We start from the raw sequence: 14,328 nt of genomic DNA, 5'->3' as shown, positions 1-14,328 counted from the left end.
GAAGCAGCCAAATAGCTCTGGACTTGTTTTGACATTTCACAGCAGAGAGGACATCAGGCATCAAGTTACAGCTTCTTACACAACTCTTATAAAACAATATCCTAAACGCTCGCTCTGACCGCTCTGTTGTTCAGTTCAGTGATATAAGTTTAAGAACGCTCTGCAAAAGTAGGTCAGCATAGACGGGTAGAGAAAAAACCTTATGAAAAGTTGCAGAAAAGAAGGTGAAAATCATCATATATACAGTACATAGCATATCACGTAACATAACATAACAAATAGCAAACATAACAAATTAAAATCATAAAGCATGACACAAAATAACACAACATGACATAACAGCCTTAACAAGACTCCAATAAGCTTCTTTTGTTGGCAGATTTCAGCATATAAATCATATGAATCATATACATAATATACATCAGAGGTGTCCAAACCTTTGCATTTTGCTCATTAAACCGTTAAAAGCAGGTCAATATATGCCGAACTCTTTGAGAAAAACTATGATAGCTAAAAAAATGATGTCTCATAAAAAATGTATTAATTAGATTTTTACAATACGCAGGAGGCCAATAAGAAAAACAAGCTGCAGGCTGAACAATGGCCTCCTGATAAACATAGGGCAATTAAAAAAAGGAGGAGTTTATATATTACGTCTATAAATCTCAATAAAGATTGAGTTTACTTCGCAAATGAGGTCAACATTAAAACTTTCAACATCTTTGCACACATCATGAGACGATCGCTTTTAGTTCATTTTTTACTCAAAAAGGTTAATATTACCCATAAACCGATGAGGTGAATGAGAACACACAATATGATGCTAGCATGGGGCCTGCAATAGTTTAGCGTGTCTGTTAGGATGTGATCTCATTGTCTTTATGCAATTATGTTCTATGATGATAATAATTCCATCCATCCATCCATTTTCTACCGCTTATTCCCTTTAGAGTCGCGGGGGGCGCTGGAGCCTATCTCAGCTACAATCGGGCGGAAGGCGGTGTACACCCTGGACAAGTCGCCACCTCATCGCAGGGCAAACACAGATAGACAGACAACATTCACACTCACATTCACACACTAAGGCCAATTTAGTGTTGCCAATCAACCTATCCCCAGGTGCATGTCTTTGGAGGTGGGAGGAAGCCGGAGTACCCGGAGGAAACCCACGCAGTCACGGGGAGAACATGCAAACTCCATGATAATAATTCATTAGTGAATTATAAACCTGTCCCATGTCCTCCAACAATGTTAGTGAGCTCACAGCAACACAACTTGTCCACTTCTGTTAACTGCACGTGTTGTAATAAGTCATCTTTTTTCAACTGGACAGTCTTGAAACTGTTTTAATCCACCATTTTCATTTTTGCATATCTCAAATAATATCTAATAAATTGTTGTCTCCTCACCTCTGGGCTTGGTTCTTGCCAGGTTTGTTGTTACATAACCTGGAAATGACACGTCTGCTCCCAACAGTCATCTCTACAAGGATCTCTTGGCACGCTCGTAAACTTTATAGTGACTGGTCCAGTTTGGAGATGTGCGTGTGTGAGTGTGCATGTGCTTGTGTGTGTGTGTGTGTGTGTGTGTGTGTGTGTGGGGGGGGGGGGGGGGTCGCGACGACATAGAGCAGAAGAAGGGCAGCAACAGCAGCATTACCTAACACATCCAGAAAAGACATCTGGGAAGTTTGTGTAGCCCTCTGACACACAATAGTCTCACAAACATACTGTAACATATGTGACAAACATACTGTAACACATTCACGAAACATACTGTAACACATAATACAAATAATTGAACATGCATGACGAACACACTGTAACACGTATAACAATGTGACACATATAAAAACATGCTATAACACATATGACAAACATACTGTCACACATAAAACAAACACACTGTAACACTTATGACAAACATACAGTAACACATATAAGAAACATACTGTAACACGTCTGACAAATATTCTGAAATACGTATGACAAACCTACTCTAACGCATATGACAACATAGTGTAACACGTATAACAAACAATGTAAGATGTATGCCAATCGTACTGTAACACATATGACAAATATGCTGTAACACCTGTGACAATAATACTGTAATACGTATGACAAACCTACTCTAACCCACGTGACAAAAATACAGTAACACATATGACAAACATACAGTAACACACATAAAAACATACTGTAACACACATAAAAACACATTGTAACACTTATGACAAACATACAGTAACACATATAAGACACATACTTTAACACATATAACAAATATACTGTAATACTTAAGTTAAAGTTAAAGTACCAACGATTGTCACACACACACTAGGTGTGGTGAAATTAGTCCTCTGCATTTGACCCATCCCCTTGTTCACCCCCTGGGAGGTGAGGGGAGCAGTGGGCAGCAGCAGTGACCGCGCCCGGGAATCATTTTTGGTGATTTAACCCCCAATTCCAACCCGTGATGCTGAGTGCCAAGCAGGGAGGTAAAGGTCATTTTTATAGTCTTTGGTATGACTCGGCCGGGGTTTGAACTCACAATGTTCTCCCCGTGACTGCGTGGGTTCCCTCCGGGTACTCCGGCTACAAATTTCACCACACCTAGTGTGTGTGTGACAATAATTGCTACTTAAACTTTAACTTAAGTATTACAGTATATTTGTCATATCTGTTATGATTGAATCTCCCACCCCTGTCTTCATTGTGGACTCCTTCCGTTTCTTGGGCACCACCATCACCCAGGACTTCAAGTGGGAGCCTACTATCAGCTCCCTCATCAACAAGGCCCAGCAGAGGATGTACTTCCTGCGGCAGCTGAGGAAACTGAAGGTGGCGACCGAGATGCTGGTGCAGTTTTACTCAGCCATCATTGAGTCCATCCTCACCTCCTCCATCACCGTGTGGTTCCCCGGCGCCACAGTCCAGGATAAGCATCGACTGCAGCGCATGGTACGTCATGCTGAGAAGGTGATTGGCTGCAAGCTCCCATCCCTCCAGGACCTGTTCTCCTCCAGGACCAGGAGGCGTGTGGGTCGGATCACAGCTGACTCTTCTCACCCTGGTCACAAACTATACTCTCCTCTCCCCTCAGGCAGGAGACTACAGTCCATCCAAACCTACACCACCCGCCACCTGAACAGTTTTTTCCCCTCGGCCATCAGGCCCATGAACAATAACAAGATCTGATATAGGTACAGCTCTTTTTATTACCTATTCTGTGTTATGTGATTTATGTTGCACGATTGCACCAAGAAAAACTCCTAGTTTGTGAACTCGTTCTCAAACAATGGCAATAAAAAACTATTCTGATTCTGATTCTCCCACCTCCAAAGACAAGTACCTGGGGATAGGTTGATTGGCAACACTAAATTGGTCCTAGTGTGTGAATGTGAGTGTGAATGTTGTCTGTCTATCTGTGTTGGCCCTGTGATGAGGTGGCGACTTGTCCAGGGTGTACACCGCCTTCCGCCCAAGAACAACTGGGATGGGCTTGTCAGGCTTGTCCCTGACAGTTTGACTGTGTTTTAGTTTTTCCTCTGCGTTTGTCTTAGTTTTCTGTCAGCGCTTTTATTTTGTCTTCATTTCCTGATTGTCTCCCTGAGTGCTGCTTCCCCTCAGCTGTGGCTGATTGGCACCTGGCCACACCTGGTGTCAATCAGCCAGCTGCTATTTAAACCTGCCTTCCCCTCCAGTCAGTGCTGGATTATTGTCATTGTCGCTAATACTTGTTGTCACTACTACCTGTCATAATACTTGTCGTTGTAGCTCTGTCTACTTTTGTTCACTCTGCTCTTGTCATAGTTCCTTCGTGTCACAGTAAGTGTTTTTGTTTCATGTCGACAGTTAGCCTTTGTGCTATTTTAGTTCATAGCCAAGTTTATTCTCCGCCTTGTGCGTGCCTTTTTTTTAACCCTTTTGTTTGTTTTTTTGCCATAGTGTTAAATTAAATCATGTTTTCCCGCACAATGCCTTCCGCCTTCTCTGCATCTTGGGGTTCGTCACCAACATGCTCTGACAGGGCTCCAGCACCCCCCGCGACCCACAAAAAAGAGAAAAAACATGTGTGTTCTTGTCTCAAAGGGACAAGCAGTAGAAAATGGATGGATGGAGGCTCCAGCTTACTCACTGCCTGGGACAACCTGGACGGATGTATAGACTTAAGACTTTTTAGGCACTCTACTGATGGAAGTTTGGGTGAGTATATGTGTGTGTGTGGTCTAAAGGAACAAATAGGCAATATAGTATGTAATAAAGTAACATTTTATATATATATGTATACATATACATAAGTATATATAAGGAATAGTATTATAGGGAAGAGTGGATCGTGAGATCGACAGGCGGATCGGTGCGGCATCTTCAGTAATGCGGACGCTGTATCGATCCGTTGTGGTGAAGAAGGAGCTGAGCCAGAAAGCAAAGCTCTCGATTTACCGGTCGATCTACGTTCCCATCCTCACCTATGGTCATGAGCTTTGGGTCATGACCGAAAGGACAAGATCACGGGTACAAGCGGCCGAAATGAGTTTCCTCCGCCGGGTGGCGGGGCTCTCCCTTAGAGATAGGGTGAGAAGCTCTGCCATCCGGGGGGAGCTCAAAGTAAAGCCGCTGCTCCTCCATATCGAGAGGAGCCAGATGAGGTGGTTCGGGCATCTGGTCAGGATGCCACCCGAACGCCTCCCTCGGGAGGTGTTTCGGGCACGTCCGACCGGTAGGAGGCCACGGGGAAGACCCAGGACACGTTGGGAAGACTATGTCTCCCGGCTGGCCTGGGAACGCCTCGGGATCCACCGGGAGGTGCTGGACGAAGTGGCTGGGGAGAGGGAAGTCTGGGCTTCCCTGCTTAGGCTGCTGCCCCCGCGACCCGACCTCGGATAAGCGGAAGAAGATGGATGGATGGATGGATGGATGGATTATTACATATATATTATAATGTAACAAACTCTATATTATTATTATACAATATATAATGTGTTATGTTATAAAACAACTATATAAATGAACGTACATGGACATTAAAACAGTCCATTTGAAGGCTATACAGAATAAAGCACTGTTGCTTGAATTGTGGTTAAGTTAGTATCGAATTATAGCTGAATGCAAATGATGAAACGAATATGCAATTGGCTACAATTAACACATTTTTATAACACGAATGACAGTGCTACGTTCGCCATAAACGTACATGTTGGTCAGTAATATATGTAATAAAGTCACAATATACTCTCGCGTCACGGAGCTTTGGTCTTGTTTGATTTATAGTTCGTCTGCTGGGAATGGCGCCTTATGTGTAATTCTCTTCCAAGCCACTAGGGCGCAGTGTTTCCAGAAGGAGCAACCGCAGCTGTAGACATTTACCTTTTTGTGAAGAGTGACGACAGTCACAACATTGACATCTTTGTCTACACTGCAACTACACATTCAGAATTATCAGTTCAGTGTTAATGGACGTTTTACTTTCAAACCAGAGGAAAATACCCACGTGAAGGTGGACTGTCGCGTCAGAGGGCGCGATAAATAGGAAATGACGTCATATGTTGTTTCAAACACGTTTTTTTTTTACAAAAAAACTGACATAATATTCCAAAATAATAAATACAGACTTACGAGCTAAATTCTTTATTAACTTATTTGAACTAAAATCATCCGCATATTGCACAACTCATTTGTGATGTTTGACCGTGAACGCATCAGAAGATAAGACAGGTGGCGTGCGTGCGTATTAGTGTTGATTAGTGCGTCTGGTTACGGTGCCCTGCTGGAGAGGTTGTCGAAGCAACATATTTTACCAAAGGGTAAACACAACACCTGAGAGACTAAATGGTCTGGGTAAAATACTGTTTGTTCAAAAGGTATAATGTTGTAATCTCTGGCTAATTTTTATAATTGCACACGGGCACTGGACGGACTAAGATAAGTGTAACGGTCAGTGACAAAGTTAGGTTAGTTAAGATCTTTGTTTTAGTCTACAAAGTAGAATAACAACAAGAGATGGGATTTTTTTTTAAGCGTTAATTTTGATAAAGCGCTAGTTGCAGTTCTTGGTTTGAACACAAGATGACGCCACATCGCAGATTTACGCTATTTCTACACGTCACGTGACATAACAGGAAGTGCGAGGCGACCATGTTGGGCAGTACGAGACAGCAGCAGAAGCAGACATTTCATTGCTTAAGTAAATAAAGAGTAAGTCATTTCACTTTTTTGTTTTTGAAAGATGAACATGCTGCTTATAAGCAAAAAAGTGAGTCGATGTTAAATAAGAGCACAATTAGATTATATGGATGATAATTTGGTACCCTAATCCCCATTTGTAAGCATGGCGTCTGGCCCCTTCAAATATGTCTTAGTTACATTATTATTACAATGGCTGTAATATTAGAATATGCTAATACTACACATTTACACGAGTGAATAATCAAAATACATTCCATTTGTACTTATAAGTACAATAGTAATCATTCCATATTTGTGACGTGTGCCTCTTGAACATCCATCCATTTCATCCATCCATCTTCTTCCGCTTATCCGAGGTCGGGTCGCGGGGGCAGCAGCTTAAGCAGGGAAGCCCAGACTTCCCTCTCCCCAGCCACTTCGTCCAGCTCCTCCCGGGGGATCCCGAGGCGTTCCCAGGCCAGCCGGGAGAGATAGTCTTCCCAGCGTGTCCTGGGTCTTCCCCGTGGCCTCCTACCGGTCGGACGTGCCCGAAACACCTTCCTAGGGAGGCGTTCGGGTGGCATCCTGACCAGATGCCCGAACCACCTCATCTGGCTCCTCTCGATGTGGAGGAGCAGCGGCTTTACTTTGAGCTCCCCCCGAATGACAGAGCTTCTCACCCTATCTCTAAGGGAGAGCCCCGCCACTCGGCGGAGGAAACTCATTTTGGCCGTTTGTACCCGTGATCTTGTCCTTTCGGTCATGACCCAAAGCTCATGACCATAGGTGAGGATGGGAACGTAGATCGACCGGTAAATCGAGAGCTTTGCCTTCCGGCTCAGCTCCTTCTTCACCACAACGGATCGATACAGCGTCCGCATTACTGAAGACGCCGCACCGATCCGCCTGTCGATCTCACGATCCACTCTTCCCCCACTCGTGACCATCCATTTCCTACCGCTTAATCCCTTCGGGGTCGCGGGGGGTGCTGGAGCCTATCTCAGCTACAATCGGGCGGAAGGCGGGGTACACCCTGGACAAGTCGCCATCTCATCACAGGGCCAACACAGATAGACAACATTCACACTCACAATCACACACTAAGGCCAATTTAGTGTTGCCAATCAACCTATCCCCAGGTGCATGTCTTTGGCTCTTGAACATGTTGTATTATAATAGTGACACATTGTTACATCCTTCACAGTATGGAGGATGAATTTCCGCCAGCGGCTGGGATGGCTCGGCATGGCCTTCTACCTTCTTGTGAGCCTGCTTGCAGTCTATCACGTCTTTGACGTTCAGCGATTCAAGTTGGAGCATGTGCGGAGTGCTTCGATCGGACCCTCTTCTTTGCCCATTCAAAGCATTCATGCTCGCCTGGCAGCACTTCCCATGTGGATCTGGGTGGCGGCCATTTTGCTGCCCTACATACAACTCTTTCTCTTCATTTTCTCCTGCACCAGGACAAACCCTCGTGCCATCGGCTACTGCGTCCTACCCATCTGCCTATCTCTGCTCTGCAAACCATCCAATCACAGCAGCTCGCCATTGATTGACACGTGACCCAAACATCTGTAAGGACACGTCGTGAAACATCTTTCTATTTTTAGGACATTTACAGCAAAAATGTTTTTGAGGTGTAAAGGACCACACCTGGTCTTACCTGACATGCTGGAATCGATTAGCGAACTTCAATTGATGATCTTCTGTATTTGATATTTGATCACACAATAAAATGAGAAAAAAAAGACATGTAAGGCATTTAGACTCACCATTCCATTTTTTTTATTTACAGGGTGATTGTGGGACACAAATGACAGTGAAAAATTAGTGCAGAAGCTCTGAGCTAAAAAGTGCTTAGCGCTTCTCAGCTGCTACATTTTGCATCTTTTAGCAGATGATGGAAGGTCTGAGTTTTGCGGTTTCTCTGTCTCGCCATCGTCTTCGCTATCTTCATCTTCTGCAGCAGAGGAAGAGGGTGTCATGATATCTAACAGCGGCACATTCAAGTCAATACAGCAGTAGGAATTATTAATCATACATTTAATACGTTCATAGAGAACAAAAAAACTAAATCTGGTATTAAACATTGACAACCTTCTAGACAAAACACTCTTAATAGTCATGATTACACTCTTAAAGGAGAGACTGGATGCTGCCTGAGACCAGTGTTGGGACTTACTGTAACGCCGTTAGTTTTGGTGGTAACTAGTAATCTAACGCGTTACTTTTTATATTCAGTAACTCAGTTACCGTTACTACATGATGCATTACTGCGTTATTTTACGTTATTTTTTATGTAGTATCGGCTAGAAACAGAAAATCAGTGTGTTTTATTGGAGCGCTGCAGTGTCGTTCTTCTGATTCTTCTTGTCACAAGCCGGAGAAGAGAGACGCACACTCTGTGTGTGTCTGGGTGTGGGTGTGGGGAGGGAGGGGCGTGTCTGATCATGGCGGAGCTGCGTCGAGTTTGTAAACATGTAGATATTGTCACTACTTTTCTTTTGTCGAGCACAAAGAAAATAACATTTTAGTTAAATGTAAGTTGTGTCTTGGATCAAAGATCCCATCTACTGCCCAAAACAGCAATTCAAATCTGCTGAAACAGCTACTAAAGCAACATGCTTCGACGAAGCTAGTAAAGAGAGACACAGACTCCGATGCCACTTCCCCTCCACCACTTAAGGATTAACTCTGCCTCTGCTCATCATTCAGCACTGAAGGTACACACTCTGTCAATTCTCTTATATACTCTTTCATTCTAGACCTCTAGAGTGTTTGATTATCACATCACTCTAACTGTATGGACTATAAAGTTCACAAACATAAAGAGGGATCCTAGTGGGCCAGGCCAATCTTTCCTTATCTCTAAACTAAAACTGGGGAAATGTGTAGAGTGTTCTGGGCTTCAGACATGATTTTGTTTCAGAATTCCTTGAGAAAAAAACACCTGGTTAGGCTTTGTGTATGTAGTGTGCCTTCCTTGGTTTACAGCTATGTTGTTATTATGCTGTTTGTTACTTATGTATATTATGTTGCAGCTATTTAAAATAGTTTTGTCAATTTGTTCTAGCCTGAAATAAATTGGCCCTTTGAAACATATCTTTGTCTTTGTGTGTTGTATGTAGACCACATTGCTTAGCAGAGTTCAGTGATGCAAATGCATGTCAAGTTGATCAACAGATTGTATTATTCTCCAGTGCAATAACAGTACTGAAATGAAGGCTAAAACGGCATTAATGGGACCTTAAAAAAAAAAAAAGAAGTAACTAAATAGTTACTTTTCACAGTAACGCATTACTTTTTGGTGTAAGTAACTGAGTTACTTTTGAAATAAAGTAACTAACTAGTTACTGGTTTTCAGTACCCAACCCAACACTGCCTGAGACTGAGTCAATCAGTGGCCACCATACCGAACATCAGAACTCTGTATCCGTAGAAGATATATTGTATTGCATGCTGTATAATTTTGTTGTGTGTGCTTAGTAGAGGTGGGAATCTTTGGGAACCTCATGATTCGATTTGGAATCTTATGGTGACAATTCAATACATGTAAGGCTCGGGGATAAAACAATATTGATATATATCGTGAAAAAACTGTTCAATTGTAATAAGACACATTGAATATCAATCTGTCTGCGTCATAGAAGACGCAAGACTAGCCTGCTAAAGACGACTGCAGCGACATCAACACTCTGTGTCATTTAGCACAAAGATAATATGTAGCCAAGGTGAAATGGAGGTCTCACTCTGTCATCAGACTTGGCCGAGTGAAGTGTGAGAAGTTAGAGGCTTTAAATAGCGGGGAAAGGACAGATTATAGCCAACAAAAGGTGTAAAATGTTCACAATAAACTTGAAGTGTCAGGAGTTTATGGTTCGTGTAAGTTTGAATGTTTTGGTTTTTAGCGTAGCGTCATCTATCCATTACACAATCTATGGAGAAATGCCGCCACTTCTGGATGTGTGTTGCCCAAGATCTGTGAGCAAGATGACATTTGTAAAATAATAATGGTAGTGTGTAAATATTATACAGTAACATAACAACAGGCCTTGGCATTGGATCGATTTAATTGATACATTTTAGTTTTTTGTTGCAGATGATTGAAATAATTCCAGCACCTGAAACAGCATCGAGCCGAGTGGGGGAAATCAAACGCAACTCTTTACGAGGCAAACAAGACTACAACAACAACTAACTCCTGCTTAAAAGCAGCTTGCTGTGGTGGAATCATTTACACAAGGTACCATGTATGATGAGAAAGGAGAACAATGCACAGAGCGATCACTAAAACAGTCGCTCTGCACATCGAAACCGGACAGCTTGTATGCGTGTGAGCTCTTGCAAAATTCTCATGAAATTATAATGTATTTAATCATCAATATAGTGATATATTGCATGTGCAAAGAAGTGTACATTGTTTTTAACATCAGTAACACTAACAAGGAGCCCAGGTTACTTTAATGGAAGAGCCTGCCTTTATCCACTAACTAAAACTATATAGTCATCTTAATGTTTTACTTGTTTATTTATTTGCATGCAAAGTACAATACTACATTTTTAGTTACATCATTATTATTCAAAACAAAGGTTTTAAGTTTGCACTTTATTGATCTGGTTGATTTTTATTACTATTTAATGATTGTTGGTATCTTTATTGATTTATTGGAGTTTATTTGCATGCAATGTTAATTTTTTTTTGCATACATATTATATTTAAGCAGAATTATTGCCTAAATTTAGTTATTTGAAAATTATTGCATCCATTTTCTACCGCTTGTTCGTTACGTGGTCGCGGGGAATGCTGGAGCCTATCCCAGCTGCACACGGGCGGAAGGCGGGGTACACCCTGGACAAGTCGCCATCTTTAAGTACAATTTATATCTGGTCTAAAAAGAACAACGTTATATATATTTGAATGTTGCTAAGAGTAAGATGCAGTGTATACATCCATCCATCCATCCATTTTCTACCGCTTATTCCCTTTTGGGGTCGCTGGAGCCTATCTCAGCTACAATCGGGCGGAAGGTGGGGTACACCCTGGACAAGTCGCCACCTCATCGCAGGGCCAACACAGATAGACAGACAACATTCACACTCACATTCACACACTAGGGCCAATTTAGTGTTGCCAATCAACTTATCCCCAGGTGCATGTCTTTGGAGGTGGGAGGAAGCCGGAGTACCCGGAGGGAACCCACGCAGTCACGGGGAGAACATGCAAACTCCACACAGAAAGATCCCGAGCCTGGGATTGAACCCAAGACTACTCAGGACCTTCGTATTGTGAGGCAGATGCACTAACCCCTCCTCCACCGTGCTGCCGCAGTGTATACAATGTAATTTAAAACTATTCGTTTTTGATCAAATAAAAGCAAAACTTGTTTTGAATTTTCTCTGCCATTTGTATTCATTGGTTTATTTAAAAAGTAGGGAAATCGTAAATCTAATTTTTTGTGAAAAAAATCGGAGATTTTATTTTTAGGCCATATTGCCAAGGCTTATAAAATACTGTAAACATGACAAAAATAGCGATTTAATTTAATCCCTGACACATATCGATGGCGACTAATATGTAGAAAAAAAAATACCATGACTTTTTCCCATATCGCCCGGCTCTGTGTATGTAATTTATAAGTGAGCATTGATAGAGCTGATGAACAATTCTTGCCTCACATTTATGATTACTTTGGTGGTTCCCACTGTAAATTAGTTTCATTTTTCTTGAAGTGCAGGGTGAGAAAATGTCATAATTAATGAATACAAGCTAACCCTTTTGAGGATACCAGAAAAACGCAAATTAAACCCCTTAATTTCCTACATGTACTTGTTTGTGTTAAATGAATACATTACAAAATCAGAACAGTTCTGTCATTGAGGAAAATACCCAAACAGCACGAAGAAGTAAAGAAAAAACACTTGTAGACAACAGCAACATAATTAAACAACCACAAACTTGCCCACATTGAAATGCGATGATATTGAGCATAAATAGAGTATGTTGGCTTTTTTATGGAGGTATGAATTCTGCAACTAAAAGGAACGAATACTTCTTATTTATATTTTTCTATATTAGTAGCATTATTATTACATGTTGACAGGCCATTTCATTTACGATGCTGTTCAATTATACACTTTTACAATAATAGTAATGCTAGTGCATGTTTTGTTGTTTACAGAGCATCTCATTTGCAAGTCCCATATAGTTAATGCAGTGTTATCAACAGTGTGTTCACTACCATGTCTTCATATAGTTAATGCCGTGTTATCAACAGTGTGTTCACTACCATCTCTTCCTATAGTTAATGCAGTGTTATCAACAGTGTGTTCACTACCATCTCTTCATATAGTTAATGCCGTGTTATCAACAGTGTGTTCACTACCATCTCTTCCTATAGTTAATGCAGTGTTATCAACAGTGTGTTCACTACCATCTCTTCCTATAGTTAATGCAGTGTTATCAACAGTGTGTTCACTACCATCTCTTCCTATAGTTAATGCAGTGTTATCAACAGTGTGTTCACTACCATCTCTTCCTATAGTTAATGCAGTGTTATCAACAGTGTGTTCACTACCATCTCTTCCTATAGTTAATGCAGTGTTATCAACAGTGTGTTCACTACCATCTCTTCCTATAGTTAATGCAGTGTTATCAACAGTGTGTTCACTACCATCTCTTCATATAGTTAATGCCGTGTTATCAACAGTGTGTTCACTACCATCTCTTCCTATAGTTAATGCAGTGTTATCAACAGTGTGTTCACTACCATCTCTTCATATAGTTAATGCCGTGTTATCAACAGTGTGTTCACTACCATCTCTTCATATAGTTAATGCAGTGTTATCAACAGTGTGTTCACTACCATCTCTTCATATAGTTAATGCAGTGTTATCAACAGTGTGTTCACTACCATCTCTTCATATAGTTAATGCCGTGTTATCAACAGTGTGTTCACTACCATCTCTTCCTATAGTTAATGCAGTGTTATCAACAGTGTGTTCACTACCATCTCTTCCTATAGTTAATGCAGTGTTATCAACAGTGTGTTCACTACCATCTCTTCCTATAGTTAATGCAGTGTTATCAACAGTGTGTTCACTACCATCTCTTCCTATAGTTAATGCCGTGTTATCAACAGTGTGTTCACTACCATCTCTTCCTATAGTTAATGCAGTGTTATCAACAGTGTGTTCACTACCATCTCTTCCTATAGTTAATGCAGTGTTATCAACAGTGTGTTCACTACCATCTCTTCTAACATTGCAATGATTCTGTCAGCCCGTCAAAGAAACACCAGAGTAGAAATAAAAAGTGCTCACCAAAAGTGGGGTCTCCGGTGACTTTTTCCCGCTCCACTAGTTCGTTCAGTAGCTGCGAGACGTTCTGAGCAACTTGGTGAATTCCATTGGTTAAAGATGTGAGTTTGTTCTCCACGTTGACGTTTATTTTCTGTGTTTGTCCGTCTCTCGACTTCAGCACGACTGAAATTGTGGAGTCCGCCATCTTGCCTGCGCTCATCTATGACGTCATATCCTAGCTTTTCCGTAGCTTTTTTTGTTAGCTTACTTAATCTACCCTACATTAAATTAAGCTTTGCTTTCACATGTTTTTGGAATTATCACTGTGCATATCACATGCAATTTTTATTGTAATTATATCTGACTAACGGTGGCACTCATACTTGGCAACCTTGAGACCTCCGAATTCGGGAGATGGGGGGCGTGGTTGGGGGCGTGGTTAAGAGGGGAGGAGTATATAGTATGTACAGCGAGAATTCACCAAAAGTCAAGTATTTCCTATATATATGTGTATATATATATCAGTGACGTGCGGTGAGGTTGATGGCTGGTGAGGCACTGACTTCATCACAGTCAGATTTACAAACATATCAATCAATCATCAATCAATGTTTATTTATATAGCCCTAAATCACAAGTGTCTCAAAGGGCTGCACAAGCCACAACGACATCCTCGGTACAAAGCCCACATAAGGGCAAGGAAAAACTCACCCCAGTGGGACGTCGATGTGAATGACTATGAGAAACCTTGGAGAGGACCGCATATGTGGGTAACCCCCCCCCCCCCTCTAGGGGAGACCGAAAGCAATGGATGTCGAGTGGGTCTGACATAATATTGTGAGAGTCCAGTCCATAGTGG

General features: G+C 41.7%; 1 protein-coding gene and 1 long non-coding RNA gene across 3 annotated transcripts; one reads left to right on the top strand and one right to left on the bottom strand.

Annotated features, from left to right (window-relative positions):
• The first annotated feature begins 3,738 nt into the window (after window positions 1–3,738).
• On the top strand, window positions 3,739–9,272 carry tmem251 (transmembrane protein 251). Of its 2 annotated transcripts, XM_061929472.2 has the most exons (4): window positions 3,739–3,830; window positions 3,951–4,007; window positions 4,095–4,208; window positions 7,375–9,272. In XM_061929472.2, exons 2-4 carry the CDS (start codon window positions 3,965–3,967, stop codon window positions 7,731–7,733), a joined length of 516 nt encoding a protein of 171 aa, XP_061785456.1. In that variant the 5' UTR covers window positions 3,739–3,830; window positions 3,951–3,964; the 3' UTR covers window positions 7,734–9,272. The 2 variants fall into 2 exon arrangements, with proteins under 2 accessions (XP_061785456.1, XP_061785455.1); XM_061929471.2 differs by having other exon boundaries at window positions 3,951–4,208.
• Window positions 7,939–13,877, bottom strand: LOC140677530 (uncharacterized). The gene is made up of 2 exons (XR_012049307.1): window positions 13,491–13,877; window positions 7,939–8,130 (listed from the first exon to the last, which is right to left on the bottom strand). It is a non-coding gene; the product is annotated as an uncharacterized lncRNA (long non-coding RNA).
• Between the last annotated feature and the right edge of the window lie 451 nt (window positions 13,878–14,328).

The sequence above is a fragment of the Nerophis lumbriciformis genome, linkage group LG34 (genome assembly GCF_033978685.3).
Source record: "Nerophis lumbriciformis linkage group LG34, RoL_Nlum_v2.1, whole genome shotgun sequence".
NCBI lineage: Eukaryota > Metazoa > Chordata > Actinopteri > Syngnathiformes > Syngnathidae > Nerophis > Nerophis lumbriciformis.
Note: the sequence above shows the minus strand (reverse complement) of the source record. Positions and strands in the feature narration are given on the sequence as shown.

Bases quoted from the DNA above. Each gene is read 5' to 3' on its own strand.
- tmem251 (XM_061929471.2), top strand. From the start codon at position 3,965: ATGTTTTCCCGCACAATGCCTTCCGCCTTCTCTGCATCTTGGGGTTCG. The intron at 4,209-7,374 runs GTGAGTATATGT...CATCCTTCACAG, and splicing joins CTCTACTGATGGAAGTTTGG to TATGGAGGATGAATTTCCGC.